The 25,696-nt window shown below is 42.9% G+C and overlaps 1 protein-coding gene across 1 annotated transcript in view; it reads right to left on the reverse strand.

The window, feature by feature from the left end:
* The window catches only part of LOC149451735 (alpha-2-macroglobulin-like protein 1), a 222,347-nt gene that overhangs the window by 45,985 nt on the left and 150,666 nt on the right, over positions 1–25,696 (reverse strand). Inside the window, exons 20-24 of the mRNA XM_089690237.1 lie at positions 21,696–21,816; positions 19,386–19,507; positions 16,356–16,407; positions 15,347–15,430; positions 9,661–9,837 (exon numbers count right to left, since the gene is read on the reverse strand). Of these exons, the coding sequence (XP_089546363.1) occupies positions 9,661–9,837; positions 15,347–15,430; positions 16,356–16,407; positions 19,386–19,507; positions 21,696–21,816 (556 nt within the window). The remainder of the gene's footprint in view (positions 1–9,660; positions 9,838–15,346; positions 15,431–16,355; positions 16,408–19,385; positions 19,508–21,695; positions 21,817–25,696) is intronic.

The raw sequence follows: 25,696 nt of genomic DNA on the forward strand, positions 1-25,696 counted from the left end.
CAGGAGGGGACAGGAGGATGGCTACTCCATGACTCATGTGGTTAAGGCAGTGTTTCTCAACTCCAGTCCTCATGGACCCCCAACAGGTCATGTTTTCAGGATTTCCCTCAGATGAAACAGCTGTGGTAATTACTAAGGCAGTGAAACTGATCAAATCACCTGTGCAAAATAATGGAAATCCTGAAAACATGACCTGTTGGGGGTCCATGAGGACTGGAATTGAGAAACACTGGGTTAAGGGGAGTTTTCCATTAGCCGTGAGTCCTCTGTCATGTGGAAGTGAAGCCAGCAGACCAAATTTTTTTTGGGGGAGGGGGGGGTTGGGGAGTATCATGTGCTATACAAATAAGTTCTTCATATTCTGCTATTTTGTGTAGTTGAGTGAGCCCAATAGATCAGGATACAAAGCTTAGTGGCTCATTTCTAGAAAGAAGAGAGTGGTACATAAGGAACTGTGGTAGGGAAAAATCCAGAGTGTGGGTAGTGATCCGAGATATGACATGGTGAACTTTGGCTCAAAGAAGCAGGCAGGACCACCAAACATGTAGGAGCGTACCAGGTTCTAAGTCACATCTCCAGCAAACGTTAGGAGGCGTATAAGCAAATTTATGAATCTGCACAAAGGTTTTATACCACCTCGATTTTATTTTGTAACCATTTTCCTGAATTTTCACATTAACAGAGCCTTTGAGAATGGTGGTGTGGATATGATCCCATTCCTCAGCAGACAAGTTCAGGGCTAAATACCTCTACCAGGGCGTGCAGGCCTTCCCAACATTAGATGGATCAGCGATTAGGGTGCTGTTGTGGTGCTTTTCTGGAGCAGATGAAATCAATCGTGGTGATATCTCGGGACAATAAAGAGATATGGTCTGGACTACAAAGAAAATGTTGTAATTGAATATAGGTCCAAAAAGGGAATGATATCCTTGCATTTGGGAGGTTAGGGAGTCATAACTCAACTTGTGTATAGGGCCAAATTCCAAAGAAACCAGCAAGGCATCCAGTGGAGAAACGCTGGGTTGAACTGGAGCAGAATTTAGGGGCCTGGAGAAGAAGAAAGTAAGAACTTCTTGCAGGCCTCTTGGAAACAGTGAATGGTGGGGCCTATAAGGGGGTGCTCTAGCAGGAGAGAGGGGATATGTTGGGGGGGGGGAGCCAGGGCACTGACCCAAGTAGAGAATTGGCAAAGGAGTATTCCAGCCTGACCAAGCCTTTCACCTGGTTGTGTACATTCCAATTGACTATTCTAGGAAGATGGCATGCCCAAAAATATTTACAGAGGTTGGGAAGCCCTATCCCTCCCATCCGCTTAGATAAACCCAGTTGGCTGAAACTGATCTTGAGGCACCAGTTAAACCATAAGAAATTAGGACAGAGTTTTTTTGCATGTGGAGATAAAGGCTGGGAACTGCCTGCAAGAGGTAGATAGATTTACAATGTGTAACTGTTTCCATAGGCAGGGTAACATTTAGCATTTACGATTTTGTGTAGTTGATTTTCACATTAGACAGGGTTTGAAAAAGAGCCAAGTCTTCTAGTAGACTTGGGATTGTAACATGAAGTGCAGTGATGAAAGACTATGTCATCTTCGAATGCAGCAAATTTATGAGTATGACCAGAAACTGATAAGCTCTTAATGTCTGTATTGGCCCTGAGGAGAAGGAGAAGTGGTTCAAGACTCAGCATAAAAAATATTGGCGAAAAGGGGGGCATCCCTGTTGAGTTCCATTTTGGATAGGGAAGGCATTAGACATGTGGCGGTTTACCCATACTTTCGCAGTTGGATTAGAATATACCAGTGGGGATCGAAAGTTTGGGCACCCCAGCTAAAAATTTGTATTAATGTGCATAAAGGAGCCAAGGAAAGATGGAAAAATCTCCAAAAGGCATCAAATTACAGATTAGACATTCTTATAATATGTCAACAAAAGTTAGATTTTATTTCCATCATTTACACTTTCAAAATAACAGAAAACAAAAAAATGGCGTCTGCAAAAGTTTGGGCACCCTGCAGAATTTATAGTATGCACTTCCCCCTTTGCCAAGCTGAGACCTGCCAGTGTCATGGATTGTTCTCAATCATCGTCTGGGAAGACCAGGTTATGTCAATCTCAAAGGTTTTAAATGCCCAGACTCATCTGACCTTGCCCCAACAATCAGCACCATGGGTTCTTCTAAGCAGTTGTCTAGAAAACTGAAACTGAAAATAGTTGACGCTCACAAAGCTGGAGAAGGCTATAAGAAGATAGCAAAGCATTTTCAGATGTCAATATCCTCTGTTCGGAATGTAATTAAGAAATGGCAGTCATCAGGAACAGTGGAAGTTAAAGCAAGATCTGGAAGACCAAGAAAAATATCAGACAGAACAGCTCGCAGGATTGTGAGAAAAACAATTAAAAACCCACGTTTGACTGCACGATCCCTCCAGAAAGATCTGGCAGACACTGGAGTTGTGGTACACTATTCCACTATAAAGAGATACTTGTACAAATATGGTCTTCATGGAAGAGTCATCAGAGGAAAACCTCTTCTACGTCCTCACCACAAAAATCATCGTTTGAACTTTGCAAATGAACATATAGAACATATAGCCTGATGCATTTTGGAAACAAGTTCTGTGGACCGATGAGGTTAAAATTGACCTTTTTGGCCGGAATGAGCAAAGGTACGTTTGGAGAAGAAGGGGCACAGAATTTAATGAAAAGAACCTCTGTCCAACTGTTAAGCATGGGGTTGGATCAATCATGCTTTGGGGTTGTGTTGCAGCCAGTGGCACAGGGAACATCTCACGAGTAGAAGGAAAAATGGATTCAATAAAATTTCAGCAAATTTTGGATGGTAAGTTGATGCCATCTGTGAAAAAGCTGAAGTTAAAGAGAGGATGGCTTCTACAAATGGATAATGATCCTAAACACACCTCGAAATCCACGGGGGATTACATCAAGAGGCGTAAACTGAAGGTTTTGCCATGGCCTTCACAATCTCCTGACCTCAACAAAATTGAAAATCTATGGATAGACCTTAAAAGAGCAGTGCGTGACAGACAGCCCAGAAATCTCAAAGAACTGGAAGACTTTTGTAAGGAAGAATGGGCAAAGATACCTCAAACAAGAATTGAAAGACTCTTGGCTGGCTACAAAAAGCGTTTACAAGCTGTGATACTTGCCAAAGGGGGCAGTACAAGATATTAACTCTGCAGGGTGCCCAAACTTTTGCAGACGCCATTTTTTTGTTTTCTGTTATTTTGAAAGTGTAAATGATGGAAATAAAATCTAACTTTTGTTGACATATTATAAGAATGTCTAATCTGTACTTTGATGCCTTTTGGAGATTTTTCCATCTTTCCTTGGCTTCTTTATGCACATTAATACAAATTTTTAGCTGGGGTGCCCAAACTTTCGATCTCCACTGTAGCAACATGATGCATTTGAACATGTGGTCCCTGAGCCCAATACCTAGCATGACTGCTGTCAGTGCCTTGAAAAAGTATTCATACCCCTTGAATGTTTCCACATTTTGTCATGTTACAACCAAAAATGTAAATGTATTTTATTGGGATTTTATGTGATAGACCAACACAAAGTGGCACATTACTGAGAAGTGGAAGGAAAATGATAAATGGTTTTCAAAATTTTTTTACAAATAAATATCTTAAGATGCATTTGTATTCAGACCCCGAGTCAATACTTTGTAGGACCAACTTTCGCTGCAATTACAGCTACAAGTCTTTTTGGGTATGTCTCAACCAGCTTTACACATCTAGAGAGTAAAATTTTTGCCCATTCTACTTTGCAAAATAGCTCAAGCTCTGTCAGATTGAATGGAGAATGTCTGTGAACAGCAATTTTCAAGTCTTGCCACAGATTCTCAATTGGATTTAGGTCTGGACTTTGACTGAGCCATTCTAACACATGAATATGCTTTGATCTAAACCATTCCATTGTACCTCTGGCTGTATGTTTAGGGTTGTTGTCCTGCTGGAAGGTGAACCTCCGCCCCAGTCTCAAGTCTTTTACAGACTTTTACGGGTTTTTTTTGTAACATTGCCCTGTATTTGGCTCCATCCATCTTCCCATCAACTCTGACCAGATTCCCTGTTCCTGCTGAAGAAAAGCATCCCCACAACATGATGCTGCCACCATCATGTTTCACGGTGGTGATTGTGTGTTCAGGGTGATGTGCAAAGTTAGTTTTCTGCCACACGTAGTGTTTTGCTTTTAGGCCAAAAAGTTCAATTTTGGACTCATCTGGCCAGAGCACCTTCTTCCACATGTTTGTTATGTCCCGCACATGGCTTCTCACAAACTGCAAATGGGACTTCTTATGACTTTCTTTCAACAATGGCTTTCTTTTTGCCACTTTTACATAAAGGCCAGATTTGTGGAGTGCACGACTAATAATTGTCCTGTGGACAGATTCTCCCACCTGAGCTGTGGGTCTTTGCAGCTCCTCCAGAGTTACCATGGGCCTCTTGGCTTGTTCTCTGATTAATGCTCTCGTTGCTCGGACTGTTAATTTAGGTGGATGGCCATATCTTGGTAGGTTTGCACTGCCAGACTCTTTCCGCTTTCGGATGATGGATTGAACAGTGCTCCGTGAGATGTTCAAAGATTGGGATATTTTTTTATAACCTAACCCTGCTTTACACTTCTCCAAAATGTTATCCCTGACCTGTTTGGTGTGTTCCTTGGCCTTCATGATGCTGTTTGTTCACTAATGTTCTCTAACAAACCTCTGAGGACTTCACAGAACAGCTGTATTTATACTGAGATTAAATTACACACAGGTGGACTCTATTTACTAATTAGGAGACTTCTGAAGGCAATTTTTCCTCTAGATTTTAGTTAGGGGTATCAGAGTAAAGGGGGCTGAATACAAATGCACGCCACACTTTTCAGATATTTAGTTGCAAAAAGTTTTAAAAACCATTTATCAGTTTATTTCCACTTCACAATTATGTGCCACTTTGTGTTGGTCTATCATATAAAATTCAACAAAAAATACATTTATGTTTTTGGTTGTAACATGACAAAATGTGGAAAATTTCAAGGGGTATGAATACATTTTCAAGGCACTGTAGTCACAGGCCACTCTGTCAAATGGCTTCTCCACATCCAAAAGACAGAAAGAACCTTTGATGGTTTGAGGTGGTCAGCCAATATTGTAAATTCAAAGCTCTGATGGTATTATCCTTGGATTCCCTGCCTGCTATAAAGCCTACTTGGTCTTGGCGATGATAGAAGTGAGTAACGGGATCAGTTGGTTAGCCAGATTTTTGGCATAAAGTTTGACATCCATGTTTAAGAGTGATATGGGTTGATAGTTGGCCATGGAAGCTGGGTCTTTGCCCTCTTTTGGAATGACTGTAATATGTGCTAAACAGGATTCTGTGTGTTGATGGTTCAGCACATGAAAGGGAGTTGAAGGCATGCAAATAAGGAGAAGCCAGGATGTCAGTAAAGTTTTTCCCAGGTTTATGTTATGTGATTGCCCCCTCGAATTCGTCCAAGGAGATTGGGCAGTCAAGTTTTTTACCCTCCTCAATCGGGATGGGTTTAAGTCCAGATTGCTGTATGAAGGGAGTTCTGGGTTTGCAAAGGTATGGTCAAGAGAAGGTAAGTTGTACGGACTTGTGTAAAATTGTTCAAACTGAGTCACGATATCCGCAAGGTTTGCTGAAAGGTTTCCTTGGCTTGTGCTTTTTTATGGGCCATTTCAGAAGTCTTGACGCAATCAGTCAAACTTGAGATGGTTGCCTGTTTCATTTCCTAGAAACAGCCTTAGCCATTTGTTCCCCTCTTATAACGCATTTGTGAGCTTTCCACTTTATCAGTGGGTTGACGCCAGGGGTGCCATTCTCCTGGAGATATTCACGAATACACGTACAAATCGCAGCTTCTCTGCATTTATCCATTAGAAGTGACGAGTCTAAACGCCAGATCTTTGTTTGAGAGAATTTGTCTGAAAAGGCTAAGGTGAGTGAGATTGGATGATGGTCAGAAAAAAACATGGGTTCAATAGTGGCATTTAAAAAGAGAAGTGGAGTGTGGATGTGTGGGCGGCCAGCATGCATGGTCTGGTACTAGCTCCGCACACCCCCGGCACTGAATAATCCAGTACCTGGGCACCGAGCCCCATGAACACCGGGATCTTCTCCAGTCCGGGACCAGACCCCTGGAGCTTTACAATTATGCCAGGACGGACAGCAGGGAGGAGCAGTGACGGCTCCCAGCACCCAATCCCTGCGGTGAGCAGGAGAGCTAAGATGGCACCCGGCTCGGCTCCTGCGGCCTCCACTGCATCTATGAAGTCAGCACCTCTCCCTCAGCGGGCAAAACTTGGCCCTACTACAGCTACTGGCCGGGATCGGGCAATGGTGGCCTCTTCTACTGGGGTGAGTGACCCTCAACGCCCCCCCCAATCGCCTCCTAGCCCTATTAAACCTGAGTCTCAGGCTTTGGCCTGCTCACTAGGCCAAGACTCCCTTGTGTCTTCTCCCTTAGGTAATGAGATGGCAGCTATCTTTTTTAGTCAGAGCAGCGGCTTGGAACCTGACCCTGATAGCCCTGATCACTCACCAGCACTCCCTCCGGCTCCACCACAATACTCAGGAGATGCGACCCCAATTGCCCGTTTTTCTGATTTACTGCAACGCGAATTGGATAGAGCTACTACTAGATTGGCGGCTGACCTAAAGCAAGATTTTCAGGAATTAGGCCAACTCCTGGACAGTATTGAATCTATAGTTGATGCGACAGTCCACAATGTATCCCAAAATTCCAATATGATTACCGACTTACAGGATCGGTTGGAGGAAGCTTACTCTAAAATTGATGATCTGTAGAACGCTAGACGCTATAATTTCCGTATCCGAGGGCTTCCTGAATCAAAGAGCTCACTAGCTGCGCCCAATCGCTCACGCGATCTGCGATGCCTGAAATTGATGATCTTCATACAGAAATTGATCGTATACATAGAGCATTAATCCCCTTTAGACGAGGGGGGGGGCCTCCTAGGGATGTTATTGTTAAATCACATTTTTTCCGGGCCAAGGAAGCGGTCATGAAATATAGTAGAGAAACTTTGGAGTTGGTACTTGCGGGACATAAAATACAAGTATTTGTGGACCCACTTAGTGCCGAGGGATATCTGTTATTGGTGGGCCTACCCTTTTCACCTACAATTTACCTATAATGGAAAACTTTATGGGTTCTCTACATTTCATGAAGGTGAAGGACTTCTTCAACTAGGCATTGTTTCCCATAATCCTTCATCTCATTCTCCATCAGGAACTGCCTCTCGTCCTCTGCCACTTTCACCACTGTGGTCTCCTTCAACTTCCAGGAAGACAAAATCGCCTAAAAAAACTTCTTGAGGTTTAAGTTTTGATTTGTAATGTGGTCTACTAGCATGTGGTGGCTTCTCAGTGGTTCCCTTGGGAACATTAGTCGCCACTGTTAGGTTGTTTTGGGAGGAGTGGGGGAGGGGAGAAGAGTAGGTGGGAGGAGGGGGAGGGTACGGTAATACAATTTTTTTTTTTTAACCATTTGTGATGTTGCGATATGTCCGTCTGCTGACTATGGTGTTTGTGGGATTCGGTTACTTTAATACTGCACTATGTTGGTATTGGTTTTTTTTGTTATTTTTGGTGCCTCCTAGATTTGGAAGACTCTCCCCTGAGTTGTTTCTCTGCGTAGATCCATTCCTTTACAGGGCTTTAGTCTTGACATTTCTGGTTTACTGTTTGGTTTGATTATATTACTATGTGTAATACCAACTGTTACTGGACACGAGGATTTGTGTATTCCGAGTGTCTCCTTTCACTTCTTTTTTTTCGGACTATTTCTTTTTTTTCTTGAGGGTCAGCCGTCCTTATTCCTGGTTACTCTGGATAGTTCCTGTGCTCAGGGAGTGGATAGCTCTCATCACATATAGTGCATCAGTTGTTGACCATGTCTCCCCAACGGTTTAACAGCGGGGCCATCCGATTACTGTCTCATAATGTTCAGGGGTTTGATTCTCCTTCTAAGCATATTAAGGCCTTTAATTCGCACCGCTCTTTTGGGGCTGATTTTGTAGCCCTTCAGGAGACACATTTTCCCCCTTCATTTACCTCACAATATGTCCACAAAGACTATTCCATTTGTTATTTTGCTAATGCCACAGAGAAGAAATGAGGGGTAGCCCTTTGCTTATCCCGCCATTTGTCAGGACCTTAAAAGAAGGGGGTACGCCCCAAAAGCTTGTCCCGAAAATGTGAATATTAGTGCAAATAAAAAGTATCACAAACCGTACTCAATCGTTTTTGTTGCAGGCGCACCTGTGAGGAGGGGTGGGCAAACATGGCCGACTACATGCTGCTAAACAGCTCATGTTTCCAACCCACATGGCTTCTTTCGGCTACACTGGCAGAAAGGGGCAGAGTCACTTGCCCTGCACATGCAGCAGCTCTCCTGCACATGCTCAAATATGCCCGTTCAGGTGAAATCAACCTTTGGGTGGCTCCCGACTTAGAGATGAGCTGTGCACTGTATGCAATTAACACGTATAAGGAGTCCTAGTAAAACACGTTGTCCCATACCACTGCACACCTTGACTGCCACTGATACATTTAGGAGGGACAACGCTAAGCCTTTGCCCACTCCACCCATCCAGCGTACCTCTGCCACCTCACTCCCAGTGACAGAAGGTCCCAGATCTGATCGAATTGCACTTGTGAAAGGACCCTTAGACTCTGTTCACATATCAGCATTTTGAATCGCGGGTGGACAGACACACTGTGATCACAAAAACAAAACTTGGCGATGCAAGACATCCAAAAGAAGTTCTGCATTTTCACGTGAACATGCCGATGAGCAACTTCACATTTTAACAGCGTGTTTTGAAATCATGGGCAGAATCGTGGCAATTCTACCCGCAATTCAAAACGCAGATATGTGAATGGAGTCTTAGTCCTGGTTCACACTAATGCGACGCTGGAAGCTCAATGAATCCTGTGCGTTTCCCACACGGGTGTCAATGTTACATTAAAAACACCTGAAAAAATGTGTGAATCACATGAGGTGTCCTGCACCGCACAAGTGTCAACCTAGACTTAAAGAGGAGTTGCAGCCGTTTTTGTGTTTATTAAAAGTCAGCAGCTACAAAAACTGTAGCTGTTGACTTTTAATAAACACACACTTACCTGTCCCAGAGTCCAGCGATGTTCTCACCCGCTCCGTCCCTTCTCCCCTTCTCTCCTCCACGGTGCTGGCATCTCAACTGTGGGCAGCAGGCTGTGACAGCTTGCGGCTTCACAGCATGGTGCCCACTGCACATGCGCGAGTCATGCTGCACCTCCTAATTGGTCTGGCAGTCTCCTGGAGCCTGTGAAAGTTCCCAGGACACTGTGGGAGGGAGGAGGGGGCTGAACCAGGTACCTGCTCACCCCCAAAAGGTGCCAAATTTGGCAATGGAGGGGGGGAGGAGGCAAATAAGTGGAGCTTCTGCTTTTCAGTGGAACTCCACTTTAAAGTGTTCTGTAGTAAACTCTCTGCTCTCTTTTCTCAGCTCTGATTACAAAATACTGAGCACAATTCAGGAACAATATACTGCAGGTGCAGAAACAGACTTGTATGCATAAATATTTAGCCTTGGAATGCTTTCATGGTAACTTACCTTTAGTTATGTGGGTGAGGGCCTCAGATTTGATCTTAGACGTCAGTTTATTAGTAGCTTCTAGATACTTTACTATTTGGACATTTGGTAAAAATGTCACTAAATTATGCTCCCCACTCCCTGTTGAATGAGCAATAGACTTCCCCAGATTAGCAATGGCACTGGTCATCAGATCTCCTAAAAAGAACAAGCTTGATGTAAAAACACAGAATGATCATGCTAATAATAATAATAATAATAATAATAATACGTTTCACAAAGATTGTAAATTGCACAAACCCGTGTCAAGTGATATTCAGAGTTGATAATTCATTATTTGGAGTACATACAAGAATGAGGCAGGTATTTAGTAATAATTACATAATTATGTGTAGCTCCCTCTAGTGTACATAGTTGTTTAGGGAAGCTAGAGGCTTATAGAAACTTAGGTTAAGAGATAGGGTTACTTCGGGTCACGCTGAAAGGCTCTACAGGTCAGTCCTCTGGTACCTCCCCCTAATCTAGAAATTTCTAGAAGCCAGTAGGTGGAGGTGAGGAGGGTCTGAGCTGCATATTTATGGATGTCTGACCAATCCCAGGCAGAGGGGCCTGGCAGTGTGGCAGACCAGCCCATAAATATTACAGAGCCCTGCCAGCAAGGGAGCTGGGTGGAAGATGGAATGCTGAGAGCCTGCATAGCTTGGAGAGGAACCAGCCCAGCTAGAAGGCCTGAAAGCAGTCCTAGCAACAGCTGCAGGACAAGGACAGTGTGAGTATCTCTACACCCCTAGGGCCTATAAGGGAGAAGTCTGCTGGATGCAAGTTCTTGGAAAGTCTTCAGGGGATAGTGCATAGCTTACCCAATGTCCTTGGATCAGATACCATAGCCAAGTGGGCTGGTATTTTGTGCACTTAGGGGACTATGAGTTCCTGCAAGTTGGGACTTTGCTAAAAATTCACTCAAGGGGACTCAGAGCTTTGTTAAAGACTGTCATAGCTTGAACACAGTCACATTCCTGCCATTTTTGTAATAGTTTAGAGAAGGAAATTGTCCTCAATTGTAATTCTGCAATCAAGTTGGGCATCCTATAAACCCTTTACCCTAACCAAGTTAAATTCCCTAATAAAACTAAAACATATATAAAACAAAGCCACATACTGTTCTTGTGTCTGGATACAAGTGGAAAATGTTGGTTTGCCTGGCAATGCAGGAAGTAAAGGGGGGCCCAATGCCATCGGCTCTCAAGAGACTAGTGCTACGTACATATGTCATGGCTGCCTGTGAATGGGAGCAATGGGATGTGGCAGAAAAGACACAGAGTCCAGTTGTAGATAAATTAGAACCTTTATTGCACAAAATGTCAACTACAAACAACCCCAGAGGGAAAGTCACGCTAAGGGTAACACTCAGTTCAGTTCTTGGCAGAGAGGCAAAGAGGCAGCGAGTTAAGATGCACTGACACCGTCTGTCTGCAGAGTGTGGACCTGGCCAGGCTGGTCCAGTCCCAAAAGGGAGGCTGCAGTACAGGATTGCGAGTCCGTAGCCTGTCCCTACTCTTCAGGAACCTTTCCCTGCCGCTATCACTTTTCCTGACAGGTGGGTGCTCTTTCCTTATCCTTACCACTTCATAAAATGGCAGGAATTTATAAAGACTCAGCTGACCCAAAGATGGCCACCAGAAGTCACCTGCATGCAGTGTATCCAACAGAAACACTGCTTCCAGGAAAACAGAGAAACTGTTTCTCATGAATTCCTCTCCAGGCTGTGATACCGCTCTGGTCGGGCTCCACCTACAATGTAGAAAGCAGACTGCACCTGCCTACATGCCAATAATACATTCAAAAGCATACTAAGATCCCTGTCCTACTATAAGATACCAAACCTAGCAATTTAAAGAGGTTTGAAACCCTCAGTTTATGAAGGTGAACATCCCCCCCAGATTGCACTTAGCCACACTTACCAGATCCAATGCTATCCATTACTGGGAACTATTTGACTTTTCCCAGTAATGGCTTGGTGCAACCTTGGCCCAACAAAACTAGATGGGTTTTAGAGGCTAGGCTACATTGTTCAAGAAGAATACAAAGAACTGCAAGTGTAAAATGACGCATTACATCCCAGCCCAAACAACTGATCAAAACAGATATAAGCAGCACAATTCTATGTTGGTAGTGGAGTGGTTTTCTACTCTGCACTGTTGGTGAAAAGGTTGAGAGGCTCTATGATGTTTCTTTAGAGCAGAAAAAGCCAAAGTTTACAGGGAGTAGAATACAGAAGGGTTTGCTGAAAAAATGCATTAAGGTAAAAAACCTTCAGCCTTTGAACCACATCAAGCTTATGTTCATTTAACAGTAAGTTTAAAGCATTAGGTTCTGTTAAGAACCTTTTAATGCTTTCAGAATTTCTATTTATTATTAAAGGGGACTAACCAAAATCAACCACATCTTTCAAAAACAATGCTATGTAGTACTGGGGAAGCAACTACAAATTATATATAAAAAGAAGCAGAGGACAGCCATTTAGCACCTCACAACAAGCTATGCAAAAGTAAATAATTACTAGAAATGGTTGTAGCTAGGTGCCAGCTATATTATAATGAAACCCAAGGGACACTGACAAGTGGAACTATTAATTAAGCATTTCCCCCCAGTGCCCAGTATTCAGATAATTACATCACTTGCTGGCAGCGAAGAGAGAGCTAATCTCCTGAGACACAGCAGAGGATCTTGGGACCTATAGTCCCGCTGCCACCACACACTGCGTTTCTAAGTGCTGATTGAACTACACATGCCAGAACACTGGCCTAGCAAAGAGAATTGTGGGAGAGCCTATATATTTGACTGCAATCAGCGGGCTCGTTCTCTTGACCTGGTGTGCCTCACAGGATGGGTGGAGGCTGCTGCCCTATATACAATCACAGCAGACCCCTGAGGCCTAGCCGGTCACGGCAATGCTCCAGATAGTAGCTCTGCCTAGCTATGTTGCAGATTATTAGATTGGGTGAAGCAGCTGTTCATTTTCATTTCAAAACCTCAAAATCCATCTCCAAGTTTTTGCTGCTGTTTCGCTGTGCTGACAACTTGACATCGCAGCGAGACTGCAGAGCCTTTACTGACTGTCTTGTTCCCACGGAGGCTGCCTTCAGACCAAGATTGGTGAGTGGGCAGATGTCAAAATCCTTACATTCTGTCACTTCACTGTTTAGAAGCAGTGTATGCAGACACCATAACTGGGAACATCACTATAATTACCTCAACCAATCACCCACTGGAAACAGATTTATAAGAGTTACCATCACCCACTGGCTCCAACGTGCTAGCGAATACCACCCTACACCTAGAATCTGAACTGGTCTTATTTCACTAATAACTGTTTGAGAATCTGCTTGAGTAAGACTCCATCTTTGCACTGGTATAAAGCAGGAGTGTTTCCCTTAGCGGTCCAGTGGTCCAGAGGGAGATGACCATTTTCTAGGTCTCTCCCCCTTCAGCCAATGTTAAAACCGGACCACACTATTTAAAGTGCAATTACCTACTTATACTCTAACATTTCTAAACTCCTATAGCTAACTAGTTATACATGCAGATTTTTATCCTGATTGTCAGAATATTGTCGTCAAATCTATTTCTGTCGCACCAGAGTGAATTTCTGAGATTATTCTGTTTAACTACCAGCATGAATCATTTATTCAATACAGTGATTTGTTGTGGTAAATCTGAACAGTGTCTGTTTGCTCGGCCACAGGGGTATTGTTGTCCTTAATGAACATGTTTCATCCTAGAGTGTCAGAAGAGCTGAGCTTTCAAGGTCAGGGGAATGACAGGGAACAAGCATCAACTAGGGCCCCCATGTGGCTAGCGCTACATATATAGTATAGTTTTGCTGTGCTAGCTGTGGTGTGCCAATTTCTTATGCCAATGCTTTTTTTTCTCTTTTGCATACAATTTCCATTACATAGGCTAACATTTTCTCGCTAACCTGTTCTGTATTCTTTCCTGTAATTCCCTCTTACTGAAACTTTGGTACAGCAAGACTATTAGGCACTCTCTTCTGACTTAGCTCTGCCTCAATCTTAAAGTGGAACTTTACTCATAACAATTGATAAACAATAATGTTCTTTAGAAAGGAACACACATTCCACATTAATAATTATGCTACCAAAATCAGTGTGTGCTGTAAATTGTCTCCAGCATTGTTCCTGTTTCTTTTTACTGGAGGCTGCAATTTTGTTGAAGCAAAGAGCCATGTGCAGCAGTTAAAGCAGAACTAAACCCTCCTATCCTTTACAGACAAAGAAGCTTGCATCTGTTTGATCTGTCATAGGTCTGCACATATGATCAGTTATAATACCAGTAATTTGATGGTTTGACAGTTTGATAACACAAGCAAATGTGACAGTTAGCATTACTGGCATGCTGGGAATGTAACTGATTTCTGAAACTGGTAAATCGATGGGTTTAGTTCCGCTTTATTCTTTAGACTGTCCGCAGATTAGCATCTACAAATTTGGCACAGTGCCTAAAAATGGAGAGCAACTGAGCATGTGCAGAGCAGGGTGAGACAATGCATTACTACATTTTAAACAGTATAGACTCATGCTTTTACATAGCTATATCACCAAAAGGGCCCAGCCTGAAGTGATCTAGCAAGAATTACTTTTCTAATTAAAGTTCCACTTTAAAGTTCACCTTTGGAATGTGTTACATTTTCTACCCGTTTTTAGAGTGGAACACATAACATGTCCCCATAGATGCAGCCGCACCTGCTGCCCCCCTCCCTCTGACAGATAGTACGGGGAGAAGTTTCCTTGTACTGTCAGATTTGAAAACAACATGGCCGCGCAGGGCTCCGCCCACATGGCCGCATCGCTCATTCACAGAATTCTGTGAATGAGTGCCTAAAAGTCCTGGCATGTCAGCTTGTAGTTTTCAATGAACTACCACAGCGCTGTGGAGCGCCATGGTAGTTCATTCAAGCTTCCTATCAGAATATCTGCTCGGCAGTACATCCCGTACAGCTAGAAAATATTCTGACAGGTCTGCAGGAGAGCTGTATGGCATCAGCGATCTACTGATCGCTGGTGCAATGCTTTACAGACTCCTTTGAACAAAAATAAATGCACATTTTTTTTACCTCAAAGGTGAACTTATCCTTTAAATGAATCACCCCCGCACTAGCATTGATCACCACCCTCTTTCCTGACTTGCTTTTATACCAATTATTGGGGATGCGCTCAGGCATGGTTAGATCCTAGTCCAACTCCACCTGAGCTATTACGCCAGGAAGCTGTCACTGTACAGAAACGGTGGCATTTCCAGCCCAGCAGCCACACGTATACAAGGAGCATATATGTGTGGCTGTGGGAGATGGAATGCCTTGGCTGCTTATGATTGGCTCTGTGCAGTGACAGCTTCCTGGCGGAATAGCTCAGGTGGGTTGAGACTAAGATCCGAACACACCTGAGCTCATCCCTACTGATGAATTGCAGTAAACTTGATCTACTGAGCTAGAATGATCATCACTGGCCAAATCTACAGGTTTTTAAGAAATCATAGTTTAAAATAACATTTGCACAGCTGAATATTAGGATCCTTATGGATCACAATTTATTAAAATTTTGAGTTGAGCCTTTTCCATTGAAATGATTGAAAATGTTTAAGATAATGTGTATAGTGTTTTTTGTTTGTTCTGGCAGGTTTTACTTACCGAATACAGTGACAAGGGCCTCATCTGAGCCTGGAACAATTCTGTCTGGAAGATTTAATACCACCTCTGTGCGGATGCTGTCACCTGTAAAAATGCAGCAAGAACCAAAAACAAAATGTGATTATTAAGTTGTTCCATCTTTTAGCAACTAATCGAACGACAGCTTTTAGGTTAGATGCAGCAGACTCATTTTAAAATAATTTTGACTGGTTAAAGTTGATGTTAAGCAACCTCGCTCTTTGCTATATTATTAAAGCCTAACTCAGGCTAAAAAGTGTTTCTTTAGCTTAGGATAGAATGGGGAACAAGCAACATTTCTGTTAGAAACCATTCACAATTGTGTGACATGTCATGTGACTTTGGGGTACAAAGTCGCATAACAAGCCACACCCCATGTTTCCCAATGAGTACCATTTATATCTATGCGACTTCAAAACAGTTCCTGCACTACTTTGGTCTGACTTTCAGGCGACTTGAGAGCCATACATTTCAATGTAAACCCTCCAAAATTGCATGAAAGTCACATGAATGATATACATGAGACTTATGTGCAACTTTGTACAGCACAAATATCCATCCTTTGTCAAAGCACAAGTCACATCAAAGTCGCATCAAGTCGCACAGAAAAGTGCACAATTTTGAAGTTGCACAACTGTAAATGGAACCTTAGTTTTTTATTTTTGTTTTAGATAACTTTGAGAAGATTTTCCCTGACTTTCTGCTCCTGTGTTGCCCATAAAATAAATGGTGGTGCAATTGTAAACAGCACAGTAAGACAGGGACAGCAATCATAATATAAGAAGTTCTAACCTTTCTCTGTTAGAAGAGATTCCTATCACTTACTCACTTGACAGGAAATGGGGTAAAATCTCCCGAATAAAGACAAAGATACAATAAAACCCTATCCAGAGGTTCAGACTCATCTTCACTCTATCTAAAACAAAAGCTTTGGTGGCAGTTAGGCTTTAAGTAAGTCAGTATAAGTTGATTTTAAATAGAAGTTGCTTACCTGATGGACAAAGGAGGAATATATGTGCCTTTTCCTGCAGAAGTCCAGAAGGCTGGAGAAAAAACAGAAAATTACAGGATTACCAGTACTGTCATTTATATCTTCCAAAAAAACTGTAAGGAAAAGAAGATTCATTATATTTACATTCTTTGTTACATCCCTGTCTACATTATATTTGCGTCACGTAACCATCTCTCTAATAGCAGATGTTGCTCCGAATCTATAAAAATCAGTATCTAGCAGATCATTTGTTTTTTAGTTGAAAGGTGATGGATACAATTATAGATGTAGAATAAAACCTCCTCAGAGAAAATTCAATGGCTTATAGTCAATGAAAACCTTTATTATTTAATAATACTATTAATATTATGTGTGCAGTTGAATCAATCAAATAGACGTGTCAGACCTAATGGAAACCCCTTTAGCAGAGAAACATGGAGGTTGTTGCTGTGATGTTCTTCTAAAAAAATGTCAGTGGTCTGCCTGTCTTGGTTATCCACTTACTTCAATACTTTCAGGCATGTTGTTAGCGCACAGAGTGCAGTGGTCAGGAGCAGACCGCCTCGTTCGGGGCCGATCACTTCAAGGTGATCGCTGCATGAGCGATTACATGTGAGCAGCAATGATTAGCTGCAGGAGCTGGCAGTCTCCTGTTGATTTCAATGAGGCTGCCTTCTGCAGTTAATTGCCAGGAACCCCTGCTGGGGTTCTCGCATGTAATTAGTGTAGGGCTTCTTCGCAGGTGTGAATGTGCTCTTATAAGTGATACTTTATGTTTACAAGATTAAAATACATTATACAGAAAACACATATTTCCTTTAATGTATACTCGCCCAAAAACAAAAGAACATATTTTTGTTATAAGTAAAATGTATTTAAAGCTGAGCTCCAGCAAACACCTACATTCATTTATGAGACCAGAGCTACCTTCCAAATGATTTTGGCAAGATCAAGTCTTGAGATTTACACAGCTTTACCATATTGTACAGACCTGTCTATCAGGACAGAAAATTTTTCATTACTGCAGTTAAGTAACACTTATGGATATTGTCCTCCCCCCTGTGATTGGCAACAAAAAGAGATACAGCAGACTTGTAAGCTCATCTCTCCCCTGTCCCTCTGATTTCTTCCCCTATCAGCATGTGCATTGTTCACAGGTGAGCACTGTAGCACAACCGACTGGCTTCCTGTTCTGCGTCTTTCTCTACCAGTCTCATCTCTGCTGTACTGGTGACTGCAATTCAATTTCCAGTACTTATGCTGTATGCATTTAAATTGTTACTAAACCCAGGACCCTGCATTCACTATATCCAGTCTCCTACAGTACACACAATGGAAAGGCAATTGTTTAAGTAAATAAAAACTGCTAAATACCTTTTCTTATAAGCAGTATATAGCAGTCTTGTAACTTCTACCAGTGTCCAGCTGAGCACTGGTTAATCTTGTAGGAAGAGTTTTCTTCTCTGACTGTCCTATGAGGCTGCATAACCCCTTACCTTCTGTCTGGACAGTGCTGATTGGCCCTGTGCTGATCACAAGCACCCTCCTAAAGAAAAGAAAAACTCTCTAGCCATACACACTAAACTGAGCATGTGACTCCTGGAGGTCTGTACTATCAGCAGATGAACTGGGGACAGTAGAAGAATGGGACAATCAGAGAAGACAGAATCAAACAGCCTTTTTACACAATGTGGAGGATTAACCCCTTAGATTCCATAGTGAGTATAACAAGCATGCTTTACTGCATATACAGACTGATTTTACCATTGTGGGGTTAGTAACACTTTAAGATAAATACACATATTGATGTATTATTGAATATGGATCTGTATTCATTTATGTCTTTTACAGTATATCTGCCTGGAGTTCTACTTTATTTTAGACTCAAAACATGTCCTGTAATTTTAAATACATGCAACTAAAGTAATTAAAAGTCTGAATGTCAACAAAGACTCAGAAGGAAATGGAGTGGGACAAGTCAGTATAATGGTCAAAACACGTCAACAGTTTTATATGCCATCAAAACTGAAGCAAAACAAATTTCAATCACTTGCCGACCACAGATAGCCTTCACTGAGGCCAGCCAGTTCTGGGAGGGCGTCATATGACGTCCCCCCAGAACACGCACCCAATGATCTCCGTGATTGCTGTGTCCTACGGACACAGCCGATCACATGATATGGTAAAAGGCCAATCACAGTGGCCTTTTACCAATGACACAGCAGATTACCGGTAAATGCAGTTGACGCTTATCGGCTGCACTTTGCTCACGCTGTCACAGCGTGTGGAAAGTACTGCTGATAACCGGCAATTGTCAGAGGAGGGATCGGCACCGATCATCAGGGCACTGATGATCAGTGACCTGATGATCGGTGCCCAGCAGTGCCACCCAACAGTGTCACCCATCTGTGCCCAGCAGTGCCACCTACAAGTGCCCAGCAGTGCCACCCACAAGTGCCCAGCAGTGCCACCCATCAGTGCCACCCATCAGTGCCGAGCAGTGCCGCTAGTCAGTGCCACCCATCAGTGCCGCCTATCAGTGCCTATCATTGTTGCATATCAGTGCCAGCTCATTAGTGCCGCCTATCAGCGCCACCTCATCAGTGCCGCCTATCAGTACCCATCAGTGGCCGTCAGTGCTGCCTACCAGTGCCCAGCAGTGCTGTCTATCAGTGCAGCCTCATCAACACACATCAGTGAAGAAGAAAAAATACCTGTTTGCAAGATTTTGTAATAGAAACAAAGAAAATCAAATTTTTTTATTTCAAAAGTTTTGCTTTTTTTTGTTTATAGCGCAAAAAATAAAACACCCAGCGGCAAGTAAATACCACCAAAAGAAAGCTCTATTGGTGTGAAAAAAATTATAAAAACTTCATATGGGTGCAGTGTTGCATAACCGTGCAATTGTCGCTCAAAGTGCAACAGCGCTGAAAGCTGAAAATTGGCCTGGGCACGAAGGGGTACACGTTCCTGGCAGGCAAGTGGTTAAACAAGCATTATATTTGATTGAAGGGACATTGCTTTAGTTACCTTTACGAATATTGTTTTTTCAATATTATCTTCTTGGTAGTCTTTGTCCAAGTTGGGGGGTTGCTCTGTGCACTTCCCTTCCAGTGGAAGTGAACCACTGCCTACATGGACCTTCAAGTTTCCTTAACAAAGATAAACGAAAAACCAACAGTTAGAATTTAAAAACAAATTTGTAATGAGAAGACTTCCTTCTGAAAATGCTAGTGGGTTGAAATCATGGAAACTGTTAGAGCCCAAGTATGGGAAATGTGAAGATTTTCCATTGCAATGGGGTTGTGATTTTACTGCAAGGGTTAAAGCAGTATTAGACCCAAAATGAAACATTTACTGTATTGCAGCTTACCAGTTCTTAAGTTTTCTGGAGTTGGGCTTTAAAGGATAAGTTCATCTTTTGATAAAAAATAATAGATGCACATTTCTTTGCAATTCAAAAAAATGTGCATTTATTATTTTTTGCTGCAGGAGCCTGGAAAGCATTGCCATGCAGATCTCCTGCAGATATGTCAGTATATCTGCTTGCCTATATGGGATGTAAAAGCAAGCAGATATACTGACAGGAAGACTGAATGAACTACCGCGGTGCTCCACAGCGCTGTGGTAGTTCATTGAGAACTTCAAGCTTACAGTTTCTAAGGTTGTCGGGACTTGTAATTTCTCATTCACAGAACACTGTAAATGAGTGACATGGCCGGGTGGGTAGGGCCCCGCACATTCATATTGTTTAAAATTTGACAGCTAATAGGGAGGAGAAGATCTCCTGATAGGTGTCAAAGCGAGGGATCAACGACGAGATGGGCTGATGCTTTCATTACATGTTACATCCTGAATATGAGTGTAACATGTAACATTATTATTATTATACAAAATTTATATAGCGCCAACAGATTGCTCAGCGCTTTAGAATAAAATGGGAGACAATACAGCAACAATACAGTTCATTACAAGAGGGATAGGAGGGCCCTGCTCCTAGGAGCTTACAATGTTATGAAAGGCAAACTTATCCATTAAAGTGGTTTTAACAGCTCAAGGTTTTTACTTTCATGCATTCTGTATCGGCAGTACTTTCCTCAAGCTGTGACAGCATGAGGAAAGTACTGCCGATAACCATCAATTATATTTACATGGTGATCAGCTTTAATTGGACACAGATGATCTCATGGTAAAGGGTTGTTGTGATTGGCCTTTTACCATGTCATGTGATCACCGGTTTCCAAAGGACACAACGATCATAGACAGTGCTGGGTGCATGCCGCTGGGGGCACGTTCTGGGAGGACGTCATATGATGCCGTCACTTTACACACAATTACCTATTAGTCTGTCCAGGTACAAAAAAAAAATGGAAAAGAACTATGTTCTTTTCCGTTTTTCCAAACATAAACATGATGGATCAGAGGTAGCCTGATATAAATGGACACAAGGCCACTTACATCCAGCCACAAAAAAGTGGACACAAACTGAATGTGCATGGATGTAAAAAAAAACACATCCATCCTGTTCAGCTCTGATTCAGCAGGGGATCTGCTCAAAGATTGCTCTGCTGAACTGAGTGCAGCCTTTCCATGTGAAAGGGCCCTTAGGCTTTAAAGTGGAACTTTACTCTGGTTTAAAAAAAATAAAAGTCCAATACTGTAAAATGAAAAGTCATTTCAAATACTGTACTTCCTTACTTTTAAGAAACAGACACCAGTCCATGAAGTCCATTATTTGCCAGGCTTCTAATCTTCGGTGCTGCCATTCTGGATTTGGGAACCAACTATGACTTCCTGATACCTCACAGCCAGCCCCCCACTGTGCGTGCGCCAGGCATGGCAGCACTGTGAGACTGACCCTGTAGCCTCCTAGGTGGGTGTTCCAGAAGGCTGCAGGCAAGGGGGTAGGTGGGGATGGTGGGCAGACCAAGTGATCATTATTCCCAACTAGTTGGGTATTGAAGACATGGGAACGGGTACCTGTCAAAAAAAGGTACCTGCTCCCTGAAGAAAAGAAAAAAAATTCAAATCTGTTAGAGGAGGATGAGCAGTACTTTCATTTTTGAGGGAAGGTTCTCTTTAAAAGAAGAAAGGAGTCATGACTGATTCAGCCCATCCAGCTCCACTATAACTCAAATATCACGTTTGCATGGGCTGAACCTTTAAATGTATGTAACTCTAGACCAGTTACTTATTATTCCCTCTTAAAATTCCAGTTTATCCATCCCTCCCCAAGGCACAATTCCAGATCATCACTCCCTCACCATTTTCACAATATCTCATCAAGATGAAACCAAAATTGTTTCTTAGCAGACATGAAGTCACTGGTGACCAACTCACCTAGATTAGAGGCAGTCACATTCCAGGTAAAGCTGGTTGATTCATCTGCACAGATACACTTTGTTTGTTTCTTGCTTTTGAGTATAGAGTGATCCCCCAGATCAGACAGTGAGGCAAACACCTGTACTCCATGAGAGGGGAAAAGAGAAAAAAGAGCAGAAGGATAACTTACAAACTATACCTAGATGTTTATTACCCACCTGAAGACCAACCCTTTTCAGACACTTTTTGTTTACATGAAACAATCAATATTTTAAAGCAGAGGCCCTAGAGCAGGGGTGGGCAAACTTTTTGACTTGAGGGCCGCAATGGGTTCATATATTGGACCCGGGGGCCGGACCAAGAGTAGATGAATGATGTGTATGTGTCATCCATAGTAAGTATAGTAATATTCCCCCATAGTAAGCATAGTAATTCATCCCCCATATAGTAATTCATCCCCCATATAGTAATTCATCCCCCATATAGTAATTCATCCCCCATAGTAATTCATCCCCCATATAGTAATTTATCCCCCATATAGTAATTCATCCCCCATATAGTAATTCATCCCCCATATAGTAATTCATCCCCCATATAGTAATTCATCCCCCATATTAATTCATCCCCCCTATAGTAATTCATCCCCCATATTAATTCATCCCCCATAATAATTCATCCCCCATATTAAGTCCCCAAGTCGCCCCTGTGTCAATTCACTTACCTTTGCTCCGCGCGTTCCTCTCGCCGTGTTCCCGCGCTGTTCCTGTGTAGCATGAAAATCTGTCTCCTATGAGGATCTGTCCCCCTCGACGTATCTGCGCATGTGCCAGTTTCAGGCATTAGCAGCCGATCGGCGATCTCCGGCACATGCGCAGATACGTCGAGGGGGACAGATCCTCATAGGAGACAGATTTTCATGCTACACCGGTCTTCAGGTCTTCAGGGCGGACTGTGAGAGGAGCCTAGCGGGAGCCTAGCTCCGCGGGCCGGATTAAAAGGTCCGCCGGGCTGTATACGGCCCGCGGGCCGTAGTTTGCCCATTGCTGCCCTAGAGAATAAATTGGTGGGTGCAATTTTTTTATGTCACATGGTAATTGCGCAGCGATTTTTCAAATGCAATGTTTTTGGAAAAAATACACTTTTTTGAATTTTAATGCAAAAAAACAAACACAGTGTAAAATTCTTTGATTCCCCCCTAGTAAGCCAGCGAATTGCTGGATGCTCTTTAAAGATGCCTTCACCTTGATAGGCCTAAGGGTGGATTCCACTTCATCAGTTGTCCACTGTTGGGCACTATACTCCATTGTTTTTCTACCTACAGATTCCTATATAAATATGGCTGCTGTTTGTACTTTCAGTTTCTTGTTGAACTCTTCTCTGGCTCTCATTTCCCACCAGGTAATATGAGGTCAGTGGAGAACTATGTTACTGTCTTGATGTTTATCCTGCACCTTGGAGCTCCTAGGATTACATGAAAGCTAAGAGTGTGCCTTTTGTAGTTTTTACAGTTTTCTCTTTTTTTTTTTTGTGGACTAGTTATGGCCTAGGACATTACAGATTGGTTACGGGTTTAAGACGAATACCCAGTTATTGTTGAGCTAGGTATTACAGCAGGGTATTTGTAGTTCTCAGAATTCCAGGCTCTTCCTCATGGGAGTATACTGTTTGTCTCTATTGCTTTGGGTCTACATTTATTCCCCAGAAGATGGCAGCACAGCTGTCTAGGTGGTCATGATATCTGGCTCTGCCAAATATATTTACAATATGTCATTTAAACTGTTGTCATGGAATGTCAGGGGTCTAAATGACAAGATTTAGAGGGCTACTATGTTTCAGTACCTGACGGTTGTTCATGCTCAGGTAGTACTTCTACAGGAGACTCACCTGGATGGCAGTAATGTCAAGGTCCTACCTTTCCTCAGTGTTTGTGTTTCTCCATGTGCTGGCATCCATCTTAGGTTTCTGCTAAGCATGGTGGGAGCCTTTTATGCTTTCAGGCCTCTGCGGTCCCTCCTCCAGAGGGGTGTGGTTGATCACATTTAAGCCTGTTGTCTGCATTTGCTCTTTGCATTCGTGTCCTGTGTTATTGTGTTGCAGCAAGCTCTGGTTCTACTCTTTTGTTCTCCTGGAAACCAACTCGGCTTTGACCTAGACTATTCTCTGCCTTATCCCTTTATCTGACCTTCCATTGCTGAACCCGGCTCGTGACCTGAGTATTCTTGCCTACCGTCTTGTACTGTCTGTCCCGCTGTTACCGACCCATCCTGTCTGACTACGCTATCGTTTCCCATCTGGTCCCCACCAGCTATACGCCATTTGTGGTGGCCATTACCGCAGCTGGGGTTACTCGGGGGCCGCGACCTGGTCCCTGGCTGCGTCAAGTCCATCCCCACCATCAGGGGCCCTGGTGAAAGGCAGCCTTGGGCTTAGACTCCGCGCCCTGAGGGACTCTGGTCTGTGGGTGGTGGCTGTCGTCAGTCGGTGCATGACCCTACCATTAGGCCTGCCTGTCCATTCCACCGCTCCTGCCCTGACAAGTAAGGTACTGTCTTTGCAAAGGCCATGGATACAATAGGTGTTCCACATCTCTTATTCCTCTTATGCAAGAGGTGCATCCATCCTCATTTATTAAGTCTATCCATTGCTCTATCCATTGAGTGATCTCTGATCCGGGAGAATGTTATTTGGTATTGGTCTTAGATATATTCCAAACTAAATTGGTTATTGCCTGTGTTTATGTACCCCCTCCATTTCACTCACAATTATTATATGATCTGTTAGTGATTTAGCACCCTTTATGCATCTCCCTTTAGTTATGGCTGGAGACTATAATACTATTTTAGATGGACAGTTGGATATCTCTAATCCACTCAGGTCCTCTTCAGCTGATTTATGCTCGTGGACCTCTGCAGCCTAAGTCACTGAAATATGGTGATGGAAAAAACCCACTTTGAAAAGCTTCTCCTGTTTATCAGCTACCCATAAAACAGTGTCAAGGATTGACCTTGCCTTCGCCACCACCTTCTTCCTAAATTTTGTTCAAGCTACCTCCTTTCTGGTGGTCTATTTGATCATGATCCACTGCCCCTATCACTTTCCTTGGCCACTTAGATTGGGGGAGATGTGTGGAGGTTGTCCCTGGGGTGGCTGCAGCCAGAACAGATGATTCAGCAAATTGAGGTCTCTATGTCTACCTATTGGTCAACTAACCCCTCCGCAGATGAGGAACCGGTGGTTTGGGATGTGTTTGAAGCATTTATGTGGGGGGCCTATATCTCTGCCATTAAATCCACCAGAAAGGATTACAATTCAATATACAAGGAACTGCAGCATGAGGAGAGAAGGTGTGAGGAGGCCTATGTGACTGTATCTAATGATATGACTTATACAGCCTTAATGGAAGCTAGGCGTAAGATTTCTTTGCATGTTGCGGGCTTGACTCACACATCTCTCCTACATAAGACTGAGTCTCTATTCAAAAAAGGAAGTAAAAATGGTAAATTACCAGCAATCTTGGTTGCTGAACAAAGAACTCAGGTTAACAGTCCGTGTGTGCGAGTTCCACTTGGGGAACTGGTTATGGACCCAGCAGGCATTATGGCCATTTTTGCGGATTACTATTACGCTTTATATACCCTTATTCCTTCCTATGACGTTACTGAGTTGGATTATTATCTATTTGGTCTCCCATTGCCCTCTCTGACTACTAAGGAGAGGGTGTGGCTAGAAGGGGACATCACTAAAATGAAATTGACATGGAAATTAACTCCTATCACCCAAACAAGTCACCAGGACCTGATGGAATGATACAAATTATATTCTGATACTTTTGTCCCTGGACTGCATTCTTTATATGCTTACTGTTTTGAACATGGCACTTTACCCTTATCTATGCACATGTGGTCCTTCTACCTGAACCGGGCAAAGACCCCACTTAATGCTCCTCCTATTGGGCCATTGCTTTACTCAATGCAGATCTTAAAATCTCAACTAAAATTTTGGCCACTAGATTGTCCACG

Source organism: Staurois parvus, unplaced genomic scaffold, assembly GCF_062004578.1.
Source record: "Staurois parvus isolate SC_StPar_1 unplaced genomic scaffold, SC_StPar_1.0 ptg000525l, whole genome shotgun sequence".
NCBI classification, from domain to species: domain Eukaryota; kingdom Metazoa; phylum Chordata; class Amphibia; order Anura; family Ranidae; genus Staurois; species Staurois parvus.